We start from the raw sequence: 18555 nt of genomic DNA, 5'->3' as shown, positions 1-18555 counted from the left end.
TATTTGTAGTCTAGTAGATATTGCTGTTATCCAGCATGTGACAGCCTTCAACAGCTTGATGGATGACCTGTATTGGTAGGTTTGATAGTCTACTTCTAGAGCAAGGGTCTTCAAACTTGGTAAGTTTAAGACTTGTGGACTTCAACTCCCAGAATTCCTGAGCTAACATGTCTGCAGGAGGAATTCTGGGAGTTGAAGTCCACAAGTCTTAAAGCTGTCAAGTTTGAAGACCCCTGTTCTAGAAGTTCATACATTCCGTAGTATTGGTTTATGAAGAGTGTTTACTAACACTTACTGTATATGCTACTTTACTCTCAGTGTCTTACAGCAGCATACATTGTAAAATCCAGACAATTAAAAGGAGCTTAATATAATATTCAATGTTTTGATGACACTGGCTAACTTAGGTAGTTACCAATACCTTCCATTTTCTGACCATCTAGTATTTACTTCCATTATGGAAATTCATTATGGTTCATTAAACCATTGCCTTATTATTTTTCATTCTTCAGAACTCATAATCACTCTGATAATGGAATAAAACACCCAGAGAGATACCTTAGGTCCTTTTGGCTCCTGTTAGTTCCTTGCACAGAGAGTTGAGAAGGAATAGTTTTTCTTTCATGTGTTTCCTGGCACATTCCTTTCTTGAAAGGTAAAATTGTGCTACATACCTAAGATGGTGGAGCTTTGGATATGTATCACAAGATAACCCAATTTGGCAAGGAACGGAAAAGTTTTGAAGGCCCTGTCTTTATCAACTCTTTTGATAAGGTTTTGGGCAGTTTTGTAATATGACTTCATAGAGAACGAAGGGCTCCAGATTTCGCAAACTGGTTGCTGGATTTTGAAAAGGAAACCAGAAAGGTTCACGTTTTTGTTTTTAAATCCCTGTAACAAGAAGGATGAATGCTGAGATTGATGCAGAGGGTTAATTAGAACATGATTATGGTGACTTCCAGTAATGAGGAGCTAAATGAACCACAAATCACTTGTAATGTTTAATGGGTGGTGCATTCATCAGATCGAGAGCTTTGAGGCTCTTATTTTTATTCTTATTCTCAGGAATTGCATTCTTTCCAGGTACTGTTGAGAATACTGGATCGGCTTTTTGTGGCTAGAGTACAAGCAGATTATCGTAACAATGCTTGTTTCTTACTTTCTTTATGATGGTAAGATAAGAGTTTCTGGGGAAGTTTAATTTGAGAGAGAGAATAATTGATGTGCTGCCCTTCAAAACATACCTTTTCAAGAGCAGTTTACCAAAGTTACCAAAGGTAGTTTCTGAAAATAGAACAACAGCTAAAATGAAAACATCTAATAACCATTATTTCTTTTCATTGTGGAAATGCAAAGCAAAGCAAAATTTGGTCCAGTTATTGCCAACCTCCTACAGCCCTGCACTTTAAAAGATTTCCCATTCAATCCTATGCAATGATCAGAACCACAATAAATTAAGAATATTGCGGTCCTCTTCTATTTCCTTCTCTCTCTCTTTGCTGTTTTTCTTCACTGAATTTTTTCCTCCTCCATTTGTCTATGAAGATTCTCAGTCATCCAAGTCATGGTTGTCCCAAAGGTGCTTTTTCAAGAAGGAACTGGACTTTCTTGGGTTTTCTTTGAAGACGTTTCGCTTCTCATCCAAGAAAGCACTGACTGGATGGTGAGAAATGGAAGTATTTACACTCCTTGCAAACAGTTTGTAATATGTATTCTTTTAGAGAGATGTTGAGGTCACTTGGAGATTCGTTGGTGTCCTCAGGGTCACTTGAGTGATGCAAATGGGTGTGGAGCCATCTTGGAACTGCTGAAAGGACCCTATAGTAGGCTAGAGATAGGTAGTGTTGTATCCCTCCCGCTTTGTTCAGAGAGGGCTGTTCAGTTTTGACACAGATGGCCTCTTTGACTCCTCTTTCAAATCAACAGTCGTCTCTGTCCAAAATGTGGACTTTGCTGTCTTCAAAAGAATGGACTTTGTCTTTGAAATGCAGGTGGACTGCTGAATCTTGTCTTCTCGTGGGTTTGTTCTCCTATGTCAACCACTTTATCAACACATGGCACAACATAGGGGAACAAACCCATCAGGGCAAGATTCAACAGTCCATCTGCTTTTGAAAGACAAAGGCCACTCTTTTGAATTGTGGTCAGCCACCCATATAATAATTGCCATTTTCCTTCTTCACAGTGTGAGGCTTAAATGGAATTGTGTTTTGCTCACTGGGAACTGATGGAACACTTGTGTGTGAGATTATGGATCAATATTTCCCTTAATTGTGGTGTTGCTTAAGCTGGGAGAGGCAAAAATAAATTAATCTCCGTTAAAGTAGGAACTGCCGATTGAAGTGTTTTCCCAACAGAGGGTTGTGGATGTGGTTTACAATATCACAGTTTGCCTATCGTTAATTTTATCTCACTGTACAGTACTTCTACCTTTTGGAAAATGCTTGGCCAAAAAACAAGAATGCTGTATGTGGCTGGCATGAAAGGTGATTTCTTCTCTGAGTGATCTGAGAAAGTTAAAATATAAAAGATATTCAAAGTCACCTTATTTGTCATGTAAGTCTACAAAGGACCATCAATTTTGGTCTCTTTTTTTTTTAGTCTAGTTTTCTCAATCTTGGTAACTTTAAGAAGTGTGGACTTCAACTCCCAGAATTCCCTGGGAATTCTGGAAATTGAAGTCCACACTTTTTAAAATCTCCAGATTTGAGAAACATCGCCTTAGTCAATTCACACCTATAAGTTGTGTTCTTCTATTTCCTCAGTTGCAATGTGCCTCAATGACACGTGTCTCCTTTTAACTGTATCTTCTTCTCCAATGCTCTGCAGCTTCGGTTAAATTTCAAGGAAAAAGAAAGTTCCACCCATTTTGAATAAAATATCGGGAATATGAACAAACAGTTAAGCACAGTCTCTTCAGTTTCAAAATCCAGAAAGATCAAAAACATTCCAGGAAAATTCTGAAAGACAGTCTCAAACATCCCAGGAGAAGAAAAAAAAAGAATAGAATAACAAAGCTTGTTTCACAGTAGAATAAATGCTTAGATCTAAGAGGGATGTCCAATCTTGGCCACTTTAAGAACTATGGACCAATTACTCCCAGAATTCCCTGTGCTGGCTGAGGAACTCTGGGAGTTGAAGTCCACAAGTCTTAAAGTGGCCAAGATTGGACACCTCTGTCTTAGATCAATAGATTGTTGTGTGCAACAGTTTAAAAGGCTTTTGATTTTTCTTTCTCTGCTGTTTTTTAGCTAGAGGGCTGTCTAACTCCTTCCTGGGACCTTTTGCAATCTGAGGTTCTATTGCAACATTTTTGGCTGTGGTTTGTAGCTGGCACAACTTAATCCCAAAGTTTTTCAGCCAACCATTGTCTCTATCCCAACTGCGAGGCACCAACCTGCTGCTTGTTAGATCTCCAGTGAGTCCATTAAAACAATAGTTCCTCTTTAAATTAAACTCTTTCTGTTTTTCCAAATGTTAATTTGGATATTTATTTTTATTTTATTTTATTTTATTTGGTTTGTCAATTGCTTACAAGATAATAGGTATAAGTAAAAACATAGTCATGAATACATGGACACATATAAGAAAAATAAAAGAAGCAACAGGACAGGGACGGTAGGCATATTGGTGCGCTTATGCACGCCCCCTACAGACCTCTTAGGAAAGGGGTGAGGTCAATAGTAGAAAGTCTAAGGTTAAAGGTTTGGGGGTTTGGGGAAGAAACCACAGAGTCAGGTAGAGTATTCCAGACATTGACCACTCTGTTGCTGAAGACGTATTTCCTGCAATCAAGTTTGGTGCGATTAACCTTGAGTTTGCATCTATTGTTTGCTCTAGTGTTGTTATGGTTGAAGCTGAAGTACTCATTGACAGATAGGACATTGCAATGTATGATTTTATATACTATACTTAAATCAGACCAAAGATGGCGTAGTTCTAGGTTTTCTGGGTCTAGAATTTCAAGTCTGGTGGCATAAGGTATTCTGCAACGAGTAGAGGAGTGGAGAACTCTTCTTGTGAAATATTTCTGGACTTTCTCAACTTTGCTAATATCAGATATGTAATGTGGGTTCCAGACTGATGAGCTGTATTCGAGCTGTATTGGTCTAGCAAATGTTTTGTATGCTCTAGTTAGTTGTGTAATATTACCAGAGAAAAAGCTACGTAAGATTAGGTTAACAATTCTTAATGCCTTTTTGGCTATGTAGTTACAGTGGGCTCTAGCACTTAGATCATTTGAGATGAGTACCCCAAGATCTTTGACAGAGTTTGGTTCATCAAACAAATATCAGGACAGAAGTTAAGTGGCGGGGCAGTTTCTTTCCTGATGGATTATATACAAGTAGATAACACTGTTGGTACCAATGCTAACTGCATAGAAAAAGAAAGCAAAACCCAATGTCTCTAGCATTGATGATGTTACCTAGTTGGGTAATGAAATGTCTATAAGAAAACAACCAAGCTCATAGAGCACCAAGATCCCTGCAGTTTTATTCCTTGAATTTTTTATTTTCTATTCTTTTCTTTCTTGAACCTGGAGAGACTCCTTATCTAATGAAAGTAACAAGGGGGATTGAGTTAGGAAAAGAGAATTTTGCATATGCTCCTATACAAGCTTAATTTTCCACAAAACTATGGATTTATCTCGCCTGGCAAATGAAGCTTGTATAGGAGCATATGCAAAGTTCTCTTTTTCTAACTCAATCCCCCTTGTTACTTCCTTCATTTTTGCAAATTCAGATTGATAAATCCGTGGGTCAGAGGCCTGTATTTCTCAGTGGCAAGGCCGCTATGAGAAATACCATATTGGACTGACATATAAATAGTAATGTATAAAACATTTCTACTTTGAAGGTCAGGATAGTTCTAGAAATGAAAACAACATCTGCGAAAGAAAACATTCTAAACCTGGACAATGGGGAAGTTGGAGGTTTTAGCGGAATGTTTATGGCCTTTTGGTAAATCTCAATAAATCTGTTTTGCTTCTGTGGTCATCTTGGTTTTAGGAATGGATTACGGTCATTCCACAGTCCTAATAGATCAATATGCTACCAATGGAATTAGATAGTCTCCTTAATCTGTTGGTCCCATAATCACAGGGTAGATTTGGTTAACATGAGACCAAAGATGGTGTAAATAGAAAGCCATCATATTGGTGGAGATTGCCGACGTGGTTGACGTGTAAACGCACAGGGAATAGTTTTCAGTTTGTCTTGTTTCTCTTTCTCAATTTGAGACTTGCTAGAAGTAAAAAAATTGATCCTTGTTTACATTGTCCAGGATAACCTAGCCTTCTGCCCAGAAATATGCAGGTACTCCTTTTCAGGTCTAAGCAGGTGGTGGGACTAGAACAGGGATCACCAACCTTTTGGACCTCAGGGATCACCAAACTCATCATTTTAAATCTCGCGGACCACAGACCCTGGGGGGATCCTAAAACAAGTCTGCAGGAAAAGTCCCCACCCCATTTTCCTACCGATCGATCGTTCTTTAATTGGGATCGCAGGATACCGTCTCCAGCTCCGTTCTCAGGGGGAGAGAGACAGAGAGAGAGAGAGAGAGAGAGAGAGACTTTTGGCTTAATGCAAGAAAAGCAGCAGAAGTCTTTCTTTCTCTCCCCCAAATTCCGCCAGAAATGAGTTTTTGTGAGACTTGTCATGCTGGCGCAGCCTCTTGGAGCAGGAGGCCTTGCAGAGTCCCCAAGACTCGTTTGGGGGAGAGAAAGAAAGACTTTTGCTGCTTTCCTTGCATGCAGCCAAAAACAGAAGAAGAAAGAAGCAGAAAGAAGCAGCCCGGTGGTCAGGCAAGGTGCGTGGGACAACTGGGGCAAGTTCCCCCCTCCGCCCTTTCCCCCCTCCCCTTTCTACCTCATGTTGTCTGCAATGCAAGCGACGCAGGCCTTGTGTTCCCATGGGCCATGTGGGCTGCGCAGCCTTGTGTTCCTGCGCAGCTTGGATTAATTGCTTTGGGAGGGTGCTTTGGGATGACATTTCTCTGCAGACCGCCAAAATTTTCTTGTGGATCAGCAGTGGTCCCCGGCCCTCTGGATGGCGAGCACTGAGCTAGAAGACCACCAAGGTCCCTTCCACCTCTGTTACTCAATTTTTCTATTTTTATCAAGTTCCAATGGTTGCTAAGTAACCAGTCCTAAGTTGAGGACTACCTGTAAGGCAGTTGAGTTTTTCTATAGGAACAAAGCCCCTTTTATTTCGATGTACTTTACCTGTAATGGATGCCAACTTTGCAAAAGGTCCATTTTTTTTTTCATTTTATTTATTTGTATGATATCTGCAGATCCTTCTTTATAGCCCTTGAGGTAAATGGTAAAGATAAAATTCTTTTAAGTTTCTTTTTTTCCTTAAATAATTTCCGTGATATTATTAATCTTAGTGGACTTTATGTGGTTTTATTGGCACTTAAATTGTAAATTAATTAGTCATGTGGCTTATCTGTTTTTAAATGAGACTAGGAATTGATTAACACTCCTATTTTTATAGTTATAATTGGTTTTAAGTGAGACGATGTATTGATTAACACTTCTACTTTTATGGTTATAACTGCTTCTTAATAGTTTAGGGTTTTTAAAATGTTAATAGGCGGACATAGATTTACAAGTGGAATTATTTACTGGGGACAATATAGGTTATAAATTTGTTTTTAAAAGCAGTAAAAACATCTTTATAACTATTCTTGCCTAAAAGATACTTTAAAATATTTTAAATAAAGAACAATGTTAGAAAAAAAGGAAAACAAGATAAAAGTAGCAAAAGTTTAAACATTGGTATAATATTTAAAATTAATGGTACGGGTAGGTGGTAGACAAAATATAGCAAAGTCCCATGAGGTGGGGTTCTCACCACATTTGATAATTACCCCTTTCTTATATCCTTTGGTGTACTCTGAGCTTGGTTGTTTTCTTGCAACTGTGAGCTACAAATATTCTCCTATATTATATCCTGGTTCTTAGCCTAATGACTTGCTGAGCTGAATACCTATGAAAATATTAGTTTGAGTGAAAGCATTCTTGATGGCCCACGAAGATAAAAACCAGCTGAGATGGCAAACTTGTTCTTACGTTTATGGGAAACGCTTATTCAGATCAACATATTTTTTAGTCCGCAATTCTCCACCCTAAACCTCTGAGAAAGGAGTGGGTAAAACCTGGATTATTTAAACACATCAAAGGACTTCCATGTTTACATTCTATATGAAATTAAGGAGACTTAGATTTACTTTTAAGTGAAGAAGATAGAAGATCAGAACATGAAGTTCATATCTGATTAATTTCTTAAGACGTGTTGCTCATGATGGCATAAACCCCATACTTTGTTACCTTTAAAAACTTTCTGGCATAGAACAGATATTCGGTTTCAAAAGTAGCATTTTTTTTAACTTCATCCCTGTGTTCACAATGTTCATATTGCTGTGTATGAAGTTATAAATCTGGATTTATATTCACATGGTCACTAACATTCTACCTCTGATGTCATTGCCACCAACAAAATGGTTTTTTTAAGTCTATGGGGCAACAAACCCTGACCTACAAGAACAGTCTTCCCCTGAATTCCATCCCTCTGCTAAATAAATAATTCCATCAACACTGTCCAACTCTTTACAAAGTCTGCACTACTATTACTATTAATCTTCTCATCACTCCTTATCACCCATCCCCTCCCACTTGTGACTGTATGACTGTAACTTTGTCGCTTGTATCCTTACGATTTTTATGGACTGTATGATTTGAATGCTTATTGTACCCTATGATTATCATTAAGTGTTGCACCTTATGATTCTTGACTCTTGACAAATGTATCTTTCCTTTTACGTACACTGAGAGCATTTGCACCAAGACTAATTCCTTGTATGTCCAATCACACAGCCAGTAAAAAATTTCTATTCTATTCTATTCTATTCTATTCTATTCTATTCTATTCTATTCTATTCTATTCTATTCTATTCTATTCTATTCATTGTTGCCTAGTATGAATTGATTGCTTATTGTACCCTATGCCTATCATTAAGTGCTGCACTTTATGATTCTTGACGAACGTATCTTTTCTTTTTACGTACACTGAGAGCATTTGCACCAAGACAAATTCCTTGTGTGTCCAATCACACTTGGCCAATAAAATAATTCTATTCTGTTCCGTTCTATTCCGTTCTATTCCATTCCTTTCCATTCCATTCCATTCCATTCCATTCCATTCTATTCTATTCTATTCTATTCTATTCTATTCTATTCTATTCTATTCTATTCTATTTTATTCTAAACAGCCTCTTTCGTGAGCCCCATCTTGTGAAGATGGCTAGTTTGTTAAAGGTGAAGGAGTAATTTTCCCATCCCATTAAATTGTTTCTCTCAATGACAACGTGTGTTCCATGATCATTGAATGGCCTTCAAACCAACTCAGACAGTGTGTTCCTATTTATTTGAAGAACATCTTGAGATGTTCTCCAAGAGTTTTGAAATTAGAAAGGCAGTGGGACTAACAGTGACAGTTCTGGATCCAAATTCTCCTCTTTCTCTAATGTTTAAGCATATCATTCATTGTCTATTGGCTTCACCTCCACATACGGGTAGTCCTTTACTTATAACCACAATTGAACCCAAAATGTCCATTCCTAAGAAAGGCAGTTGTCTCATTTTATGACCTTTTTTTGCCACTATTGTTCAGCAAATCACCACAGCTGTTAAAACCATGTGGTAGTTAAGCAAATCCGTCTTCTTCCATTAACTGGTTGTCAGAAGCCAGTTAAGGAAGGTTACAAATGGTAATCACGTGATCCCAGGACAGTGCAACTGGCATAAGTACATGCCAGTTGTCAAGTGCCCGAATTTTGATCATGTGACTGATGAGGCAACAGTTGTAAATGTGAAAACTTTGTCGTATTTATGTAATGTATATTGGAGGTGGAGACCCTTTGAGAGCTGCATGCAGCAAAATTTCATTTTAATGTATGCCGATTAGTGTATAATCAAAGTGACAATAAAGTGTTAAGTCTAATTCTTCTAAGTCTCTTTTTTCGGTGCTGTTGTAACTTCTAACAGTCACTAAATGAATGGTTGTAAGTTAAGGACTACCTATATACCATTATTATGTGGAGGCAGAGAAATGTTCCTAAACATTGTTGGGTTATTAGAAAAATGTTGATTATTGCGTTGTCACATCTGGTTTTGCTTCTCATCTGTTATATTTGGCACCTATATGGTGTCCAGAAATGAATTTCCTCCCCTTTATTTATGCATTGAAGCTATATTAATGTCATTTGATACAAACTGAAAATTGTTAAAGAATCTAAAATACTGTTCTTTTTCACAGGTCACCATACGGTATATATTGGTGTTCATGTTCCCAAGAGTTATCGGAGAAGAAGGCACCACAGAAGGAGGCCGAAGGAAAGGAAAGAAAAGGAGAAAATCACCGAATCTGATGCGGAAAATATCGATGAGGTTGGCGGGCACATCCTCAAGCCACTGAGTGAGTAATGGACTTTTGCATTTTTCTCGGGAAAGGGAAACTGTCAGGGAATATGACTTTCCGCTCTATGTGACCCTAACATTCTTTGCAAGGAGAATACAAGGATGCTACCTAAAACAGAGGTGTCCATCTTGGGCAGCTTTAAGACTTGTGGACTTCAACTCCCAGAATTCCTCAGCCTGCCATGGGAGTGGAAGTTTCCAAGTCTTAAAGCTGCCAAAGTTGTACACCCCTGAACTAAAATAAATGGGTGCAAGGAGATTTTGCTGTATTCTCTGTTCAGGATGGATCAAAATACTTGGTTTCAACATCTCAAATTTTCAGACACTTTGTATAAAATTTACACAAAATTCAGGCAGGAAATACAGATTTGCAAATACTGAAAATCACTTCAGAGTTCAAACTTGGGGAAAATTTTTATGGGTTTCTACAACGCTTTTAACCAAGACAGCAATTAATACACACACACACACACACACACACACACACACACACACACACGTATGTATGTATGTATGTATGTATGGTATTCAGCTTTGTTCGGGTATTTTCCCACGTCATTGTAGTTGTGCTTTTAAAGTTGTAGCAACGTTCCATCAGACGAACACAGTACAGAAGCCCGATGATGGCAGATGAGATTCTGCCGAAATGTTGCTACAATTTTAAAAGCACAACTACAATGACGTGGGAAAATACCCGAACAAAGCTGAATGCCATATGTGTAAGTACCCGCGAAAACTTAAGAAAATATATATATCTGAGAAGCACAGAGCCAAAGACACAAGCCTGAAGATGATGAATGAGACTTCATCTAAACTTTGCCTAGATACTTCCAATTTTACGTGGGAGAAAACCCGAATAACCAAAGATCCACACACACACACACACACACATATATATCTCAAATCTCTTTTCGTGAAAAATCGATATTTATTTTTTTACTATGTACCATATCAGTATTACATATTTTGTTACTACATATCCAGATCAATTTTTGGGTTTAATGTACTTTTTAAGTGGATAAAATAAGCTTCATTAAAGAAAAAAAATGCAAAAAATGTCCAGGAAACAAAAAGTACACATTTCTTGTACAGTTGAGAATATAAATAGCACCAGAAATCAGTGTTATCCAGAGCTTTTTTCCTACTGTGTTCTGATTCCCCTTCTGTCACTGCTTCTAAGTAACATTATTAAGACCATGCTAATGGAAAATATTTAACTAGAGAGTCAGTATCCAAGACAAGGGGGAAATCTATGTTGAAATATCGATCCCACTTTTCTATCCGGCATTTATTAATTTAGTAGCCACTGAAAATAATCCAAGAACTCCTTTCACTGTTGGCATAGGAGGTGATTTACAATTATTCCTTTTACAACTTTTCATAGCTTCAACATCACTGAAAAAAAAGTGACTTGCAACCAGTCCTCAACTTTACGACCATTAGCATCCCTATGGTCATGTGATCAACATTTTGATTCTTGGCAACTGGCATGTAGTTATGATGGTTGCAGTGGGCCTGGATCATGTGATTTGTGACTTTTCCAGTTGGCTTCCGACAAAGTCAATGCGGAAGCTGGATTTGTGAAAGGAAGAAATATCCAGGTGATTCTGTTGGTTTATTATTTGTAATTCCACTTTGATTTTTAAAAGCATCAACCCGTTTCTTTTGTATGTCCAGTGAAACATATTTTTCCATGTCATTCTTGTAGCTTGACATTTTTAGACCCATTTCCAATGCCATCTTTGTCTTGTCAAATAAAACCTGTTGTTCTTCTGTTATTTATTCCAAATATATTTTTGGACACAGACTATTCATAGTAGCAAATGTCACTCTTGACAGTGTTGATATTAACTTCTGATTCCATTTTTCAAAAGCGTCCTTTAGTATTTCTAATATTTTAATATTTTGTGTCATTCTGTTGCTGATAATCATGTTTATACATTCTTCTCCATCAATTAAAATATTTAGTTCCCTCTAGTATCCAGTTTTGAAGTTTATCATTTTTATGCTCAAAACAAATCAACTTTCCCACGGGAAGTTTTTCTTATAGTTAATTCCAGTCTTATTTCAAATTTATTTGGATCCTTAATCCGTTTAACCTTTCTAAAATCAGTTTTAATTAGCTCTTTGCTGTTTATTTCATTTTTTAAAAAAGTTCTTAAGCTTGTACTTAACATTTACTTTCTTTAAGGATTGAACACTTTTCTTTTCAGACTTTTCCCAAGTTTCGTAATACTGTAGCTGAAAAGTAGTTAATAAACAATTTCCAAATGAGGCTAGAAAAGGAAGTATGCAAATGTAGTGTCATTTTAAAGGCACCAACTGTAGGTTATTCCCTCATCTCCCTGTGCTCAAAATCTACTGGAAATCACTGTTTTGTGGACTTCTCAGAAGAAACAACTACAGGTAATCAACTTATGACTGGTCACTTAGCAAATGTTGAAAGTCATGGCAAATTTCCCCCAAAGGTACTTTTAACCTGGTTCCGAAGTTCTTACGGCCTTCACAGTCATGTGATTGATCATGGCAACTGACCTGCATTTTTGGCCCCTTGTCACATGACTGCAAGGTCTAACATATTTTACCGAAAATCTATATTTACTTCAAGATTTTGGCAAAAATGCTTCATAGCGAACGATGCATGTATAGTGGAGCCTCAGGTCGTGACTGGAATCTGTTCCTGGACTCCGGTCACGATCCGATTTGGTTGTATCCAGAAGCACAACTGACTGCGCATGTGTGCAGTCAAAAAAAAAAAAAAAATGGTGCCAAAGGAGAAATCGGCACGGAAAGGGGGAATCTTTCCGCGCCGATTTTGTTCGCCACCTGATTTGGTTCCACTGTACTTAACATTGGCTTTGCTACTCTAGTCTTCACTTAAGAACTGCCACAAAAGGAGGCTGTAAAATCAGGTTAGTAACGTAATGATCTGCTTTCAATCACCATGAATTATTATCGTAATTGGCAGCCTCCATGACAGTCGTAAGTTGAAAACTATCTCTATCCGGAGCACTTGTGGGCAATCTCCTATTCTTTTTGTCCCAAGAGGTTTCAAGATCTGGTCTACTCTTCTTTCTTCACCATTGGCATAGTCAGGTATGCTCTCTTGAAGAATTCTTCCTTCTGTTCCATCTTGCCCATTTCATATCCTCTGCTTATACGTCCATTTTTTGTTCTCTCCCTATCTCATTCTTTTTTTGAAGTTGCTTTGAGTTCTTTGAGACTTGAATTTATTTACTTGCATCCCATCTTCGTTATGTTTTGTACAAATAACCCAAGGACGTGAAAACATCCAATACACTTTCCTCTTCCTATTTTCTCCACAACAAGGGCCCTGTGAGGTCGTTGGTTGCTTTTCATGGCTAAGGCGGGAGTAGAACTCATAGTCTCCTAGTGATTGGCCCAAAGTCACCCAGCTGGCATCCATGGTTAACTGGGGAGTACACCTCACAGTCTCCTGCTGTCTACCCTGGTGCCTTAACCAAGCAGAGCAAACTGGCTGTTGAAAGGAAAAAGAATGGGAAGTTGGATAATAGATAACGGATAATCAGAGTTGGAAGGGACCTTGTAGGTCATCTAGTCCAACCCCCTGCCCAAGCAGGAGACCCTATACCATTTCTGACAGATGGGAGTCCAATCTCTTCTTGAAAGTCTCAAGTGATGGCGCTTCCACAACTTCCGAGGCCAAGTTGTTCCATTGGTTGATTTGTTCTCACTGTCAGAAAGTTTCTCCTTATTTCCAGGTTGAATTCTCTCCTTGTTCAGCTTTCATCCATCATTCCTTGTCTGACCTACAGGTGCTTTGAGAAATAGCTTGACCCCCTCCTCTTTGTGGCAGCCCCTCAGATATTGGAAGACTGCTATCCTGTCTCCCCTGGTCCTTCTCTTCACTAGACTAGTCAGGCCCAGTTCCTGTAACTATTCTTCATATGTTTTAGTCTCCAGTCCCCTCACCATCCTGGTTGCTCTTCTCTGCACTCTTTCTAGAGTCTCAACATCCTTTTTATAGTGTGGTGACCAAAACTGGATGCAGTACTTTACGTGTGGTCTTACTAAGGCTTTATAAAGTGATATTAGTACTTATAGAGTGGTATTAATTTTAGAAAACCCACCCCTTTTTTTTTCTCTTCCCCACTTCCTCCCTGGCCTTGTCAGGAAGCGTGCTATTTTTGTCACACCTGGCAACTGGATTTGCTAGCGCCTTTCCTAATGCTTATTAAAATTGACTTTGCCTAGAATGACCCATGGATGTAGGAGTTCTCTTTGCTAATAAGGCTGATCTTGTGTTTTTAACAAACAATGCTAATTGGGGATCTGTTTACATTCCAGTAATTCGGACAGACTCATATTTGATTTATTCAATTTTTAAACAGCTAATTTCCCTGCCCATCCCCCTGTGAACACTGAGGGTATTTCGATATGTTCTTCTTACTCTCATTATATTTCCTGCTTTTCCTTGGCAACTGCGTTAAAATAATGCATTGTGTGCCTTTTAATGAATTTAATGTCCACTGTCTATTATGAACCACATTTTATACTATTTGTAGTATAGTTCACTAGACACCATGGGAGAAAGTGACGGGCTATTTAATACCAGTGTTGCCTAGAATGAAATTGTACTAAGCTAGTAGTAACAATTTACTAAATAACTAAAAATACCAAATTCCTCCCCATTCTGCTGCAGAGATCTATATATGAAGATATTCCTCGTTTTTTCACCATGTGCAAGTGGTTGTGCAGATACACACATGCATAAACATCTGGAATAATTATTTGAGCCTGCAAAAAAATGAATTAGCGTTTTGAAAAGAGATGCTTTATATCCACTTTCCTTGCTTGAAAATATATCTTACGAAGCAGACTGAATGCTCAATCTTTCTGTATATTATGGGCCATCTATGTGTGGCTGAATTTACCAGATTTATATAAAGTGAAGAAAGCAGTGATACACACACACACACACACACACACACACACACACACACACACACACACACAATTGGATTCCTCATTGCAGAGGTCAGCAGATTGGAGATTTGTTGGCTCTCTTTTGCTTTTCATTAGGGTCTTGTTAGAGCCATATGCAGAGAGCCAAGTGCACAATGTAAAGCAATGTTTCTCAACTTTGACAACTTTAAGATAAGTGCACTTCATCTCCTAGAATTCCCAGCTGGACAGCATGGAGATTTGGTTATTTGGGGTTTAGGAGATCTTTTCAATATAAGTAGTCCTCAACTTACAACCGTGCTTAATGAACATTCATAGTTATGATGGATGTCCCCAGAACTACTCATATTCTGGTCACCTGAACACATTTTGGGTGCTTGGTAACTGGCTCACTTTTGCAGCAGTTTGTAGCATCCTGTGATCACGTGACTGTGAGTTGTGATGTTTTTTTCTGATTTCTGACATTTACTTCTGATTTCTAGTTAAAAAAAAAAACCCACTGGGAAAAATGTCTTCGCTTAATGACTGCCACATTCCCTGAATGAGTAAAAAGCTGTTGTAACTTCAAATCCAGTCATTTGATGCCTGGATTTAAACCGCAACAGCTTACAACCATAATTCCCCGCTCAATTATGATTGTAAGTCAGAAACTACCGGTATATAAACTAAGCTTTCTGTACTTTCACACACGTCTGAAAATGTAGAGTTTACTTCCAGCCTAATTTAGCTGGAGGTAGATAATTTCATTTTTTATAGTGTGGTGACCAAAACTGGATGCAGTACTTTAGGTGTGAAAACAGCTGAGAGAGAGAGAGAGAGAGAGAGAGAGAGAGAGAGAGATGGGGGGGGAGAAAGAGATACTGGGGGAAAGAGAGAGAGAGAGAGAGAGAGAGAGAGAGAAAGATGAGAGAAAGAGATACTGGGAGAAAGAGAGAGGAAAGAGATATGAGAGATAAAGAGAGAGAGAGAGGAAGAGATACTGGGAGAAAGAGAGAAAGAGAGAGAGAGAGAGAAAGATACTGGGAGAAAGAGAGATGAGAGAGAGAGAGAGGAGGAGGGAGGGAGAGAGAGAGAGAGAGAGAGAGAGAGAGAGAGAGAGAGAGAACTGTCTACCTTTAAACCATGGAGCCAACTCGTAGATTTTGATCTATTTTTCTTCTGCTCATCTCTGTATCTCTCATCTCTGGATAGCCTTAATATCCCCAGATCTTTTGAACTACTTTTTGAACTTCTGTTCTTAGCTACACTGATAGCAAAGGTGTGCGAAATAAAGTCCCATGTGAACGATAACTCTGTGTGGATACACGTTTACTACTTAGCAGTTTCCAATAATCCTTGTTTTGTTCAAGTAAGACCCCTCCCTCTGTGTTCTTTTTATAGCTGTGAAATGGGGTGTGTGTGTGTGTGTGTTAAGCACCGTTTTCTAGAGGTGTGTAAAATGTTCCAAATGAAAACTGCTTAGATACTGAAGTGTCCTCACAAAATTCGTTTTTCTCGCCATGTGCATGTATGTATATGAACTAGACTGTGTTTTTTCTCCTCTCCGTGTCATATAATACATGTGGGTATATGCATAATTTTGCATTTATTTATTCTGTCATGGTTATGTAGTGTCTATTGGAGGTGGTGTCCCCTTGAGAGCTGCATGCCACGAAATTTCATTTTAATGTCTGCCAATTGCTGTACGTTCAAAGAGACAATGAAATTATCCTAAGTCTTAAGCCCTGTTTTGAATCCAAAACACTTTTTTATAGTGCTTCTGCAGTTAAAATAGGGTACATGTAGTCCTTGATTTACAACAATTCATTTAGTGACTGTTTGAAGTTACATCACTGGAAAAAAAGGATTTATGACCAATTTTTCACACTTATGAGATGTTCTTGTGATCAAAATTTGGGCATTTGGCAACCAGCTCATCCCCTTTTGCGACCATCTGACAGGCAAAGCCAATGGGGAAGCCGGATTCACTTAACAACTGTGTCACTAACTTAACAACTGCAGCGATTCACTTAACAACGGTGGCAAGAAAGATCGTAAAGCGATGCAAAATTCACTTAACCACTGTCTCACTTAGCAACTGAAATTTTGAGCTCAATTGCAGTCGTAAGTCAAGGACTATTTCAATTTTGAAAAAGATTCATATACCTCACATGGATTTTGAATAAGGTTGACGGGAAAATAGGGAAATCTTGATTCGCCTCCTGGAATTTGGCTGCAAATGATCGGCTCTCTGCTGTTTTTATATGTGCAGCAAGTCCTTGACTTGCAACCAAAGGCTGTGGATTATGGGAAATGATGTCTCAGTGTTCATGTCGGGAGAGTTGAGCTAGACAAATGAACAAATTGTTTTTCTGTGTTCATGACTACACAGGCCAATCATGGAGCAGGTTTGTGATTGGTAATGTGCTATTAAAAATATACTATTGCAAAGCAATATGCTGCGGTCTTGTGTGGTAGATCTGACCAAACATCTAAAGTTGCATAAAAATAGAAGTTCCCTCTTGGGTGAGGGGCACTTGAAATGGCCTCTTAATGATCTTTTAACAGAATCACAGAATAACATTTTCTCTAATCCCATCTCAGACCACTTTTGTGTAGCTATAATTATCTAAGCCACCCAAATCATCTAATGCTACTCTATGCACATTCATGTGAATCTACTGAAGAAAAGTCAAAAGAATTTGCTGCACTGTGTGTAGCAGGAGTTTAAAAAACAAGGCCCAGATCTTACAGACCAAATTTTGTAAACTAAAGAGACTTTGATTGGGTAAGTGGATTAAACAACCTCTCTCCACAAATCCTGGGAACTGTGAGAAAGTTTGCAAACTCTACTGGGCAATTAATTGTTCTGACAAATGAATGCCAAGTGTACCTTCTAAGTACTAGAAGTGCAGGTTGGCTGACGTTGCAGGACTAGGCTAAAATACGGTATAATCAGCTGCTTTGTGACCGAGCATGTGGTTTGAACCCCAGAAAGATGGCCAGTTTTGACTTCCTTATTTTGTGGAAAAGCCAGCCAAATAATTCAATATTTTGTGCTGGCCTGGATTTAGCACTCTTAGAGCAAGCAGTCATCATGAGAAAGAGACAAATAAAGAGTGATTCTGTGGACTCCTCCTCTCCTCCTCCTCCACCTCCAAGTCACCCAGTCAGCTTTCATATGTAAAGCAGGACTAGAACTCACTCTCTCCTAGTGACTGACCCAAAGTCACCCAGCTGGCTTTCGTGCCTAAGTGGGACTAGAACTCACAGTCTCCTGGCGATTGACCCAAAGTCACCCAGCAGTTTTCATGCCTAAGTGGGACTAGAACTCACAATCTCCTGGCAATTGACCCAAAGTCACCCAGCTGGCTTTCGTGCCTAAGTGGGACTAGAACTCACAGTCTCCTAGTGATTGACCCAAAGTAACCCAGCTGGCTTTCATGCCTATGATGGGACATGTTTCCTGATATTCTAGCCCAGCACCTTAGCTGCCACACCAAACTGGCTCTCTCTTATTATTTGTGAGACACTAAAAAAATACTGTCTTTAGAATATGGTCTTTAGACTGCTCTTTAGAAGGCCAGATCCTGAAGATGAAACTCAAATACTTTGGCCACCTCATGAGAAGGAAGGACTCTCTGGAGAAGAGCCTAATGATGAGAACGATTGAGGGTGAAAGAAGAAGAAGAGGACGGCAGAGAAGGAGGGGGCTGGATGGAGTCACTGAAGCAGTCGGCGTGAGCTTCAATGGACTCCGGAGGATGGTAGAGGACAGGAAGGCCTGGAGTCCATGGGGTCCCGATGGGTCGGACACAACTTCGTGACTAACAACAACCACAACAATAACAAAATATGGAGATACAGACTGAGTAGTTAATACTATGTTGTACTGTAGAATGTGCAAGTCTGATGACATCAGGCATGGAGTGTGATGCCAACCCTTTAAAGGCAGATTCACAAAACATCATGACAGACAAATTGAGTGATATGATTCAGGTTATCAGCTAAGACAAAGATCTATTTGGGTTTTTTTGGGCTTTGGGTGACATACAAATCCGACCATTATTAAAGTTGAAAATAATCATCATGGATTAACGCTTGGGTGTGAACAAAGCCAACTTAAAAGTATGATTAGCATGCCG

General features: G+C 38.8%; 1 protein-coding gene across 1 annotated transcript in view; it reads left to right on the top strand.

The window, feature by feature from the left end:
* Window positions 1-18555, top strand: part of SLC4A4 (solute carrier family 4 member 4) — a 182150-nt gene that overhangs the window by 44715 nt on the left and 118880 nt on the right. The window contains 1 exon segment of the mRNA XM_087935768.1: window positions 9324-9482. Within this exon segment, the coding sequence (XP_087791894.1) occupies window positions 9324-9482 (159 nt within the window).

Source organism: Pseudonaja textilis, chromosome 6, assembly GCF_049901715.1.
Source record: "Pseudonaja textilis isolate UNSWEBS1 chromosome 6, rPseTex1.2, whole genome shotgun sequence".
Classification (NCBI taxonomy): Eukaryota; Metazoa; Chordata; class Lepidosauria; order Squamata; family Elapidae; genus Pseudonaja; species Pseudonaja textilis.
This window is presented reverse-complemented; position numbering and strand designations above follow the sequence as displayed.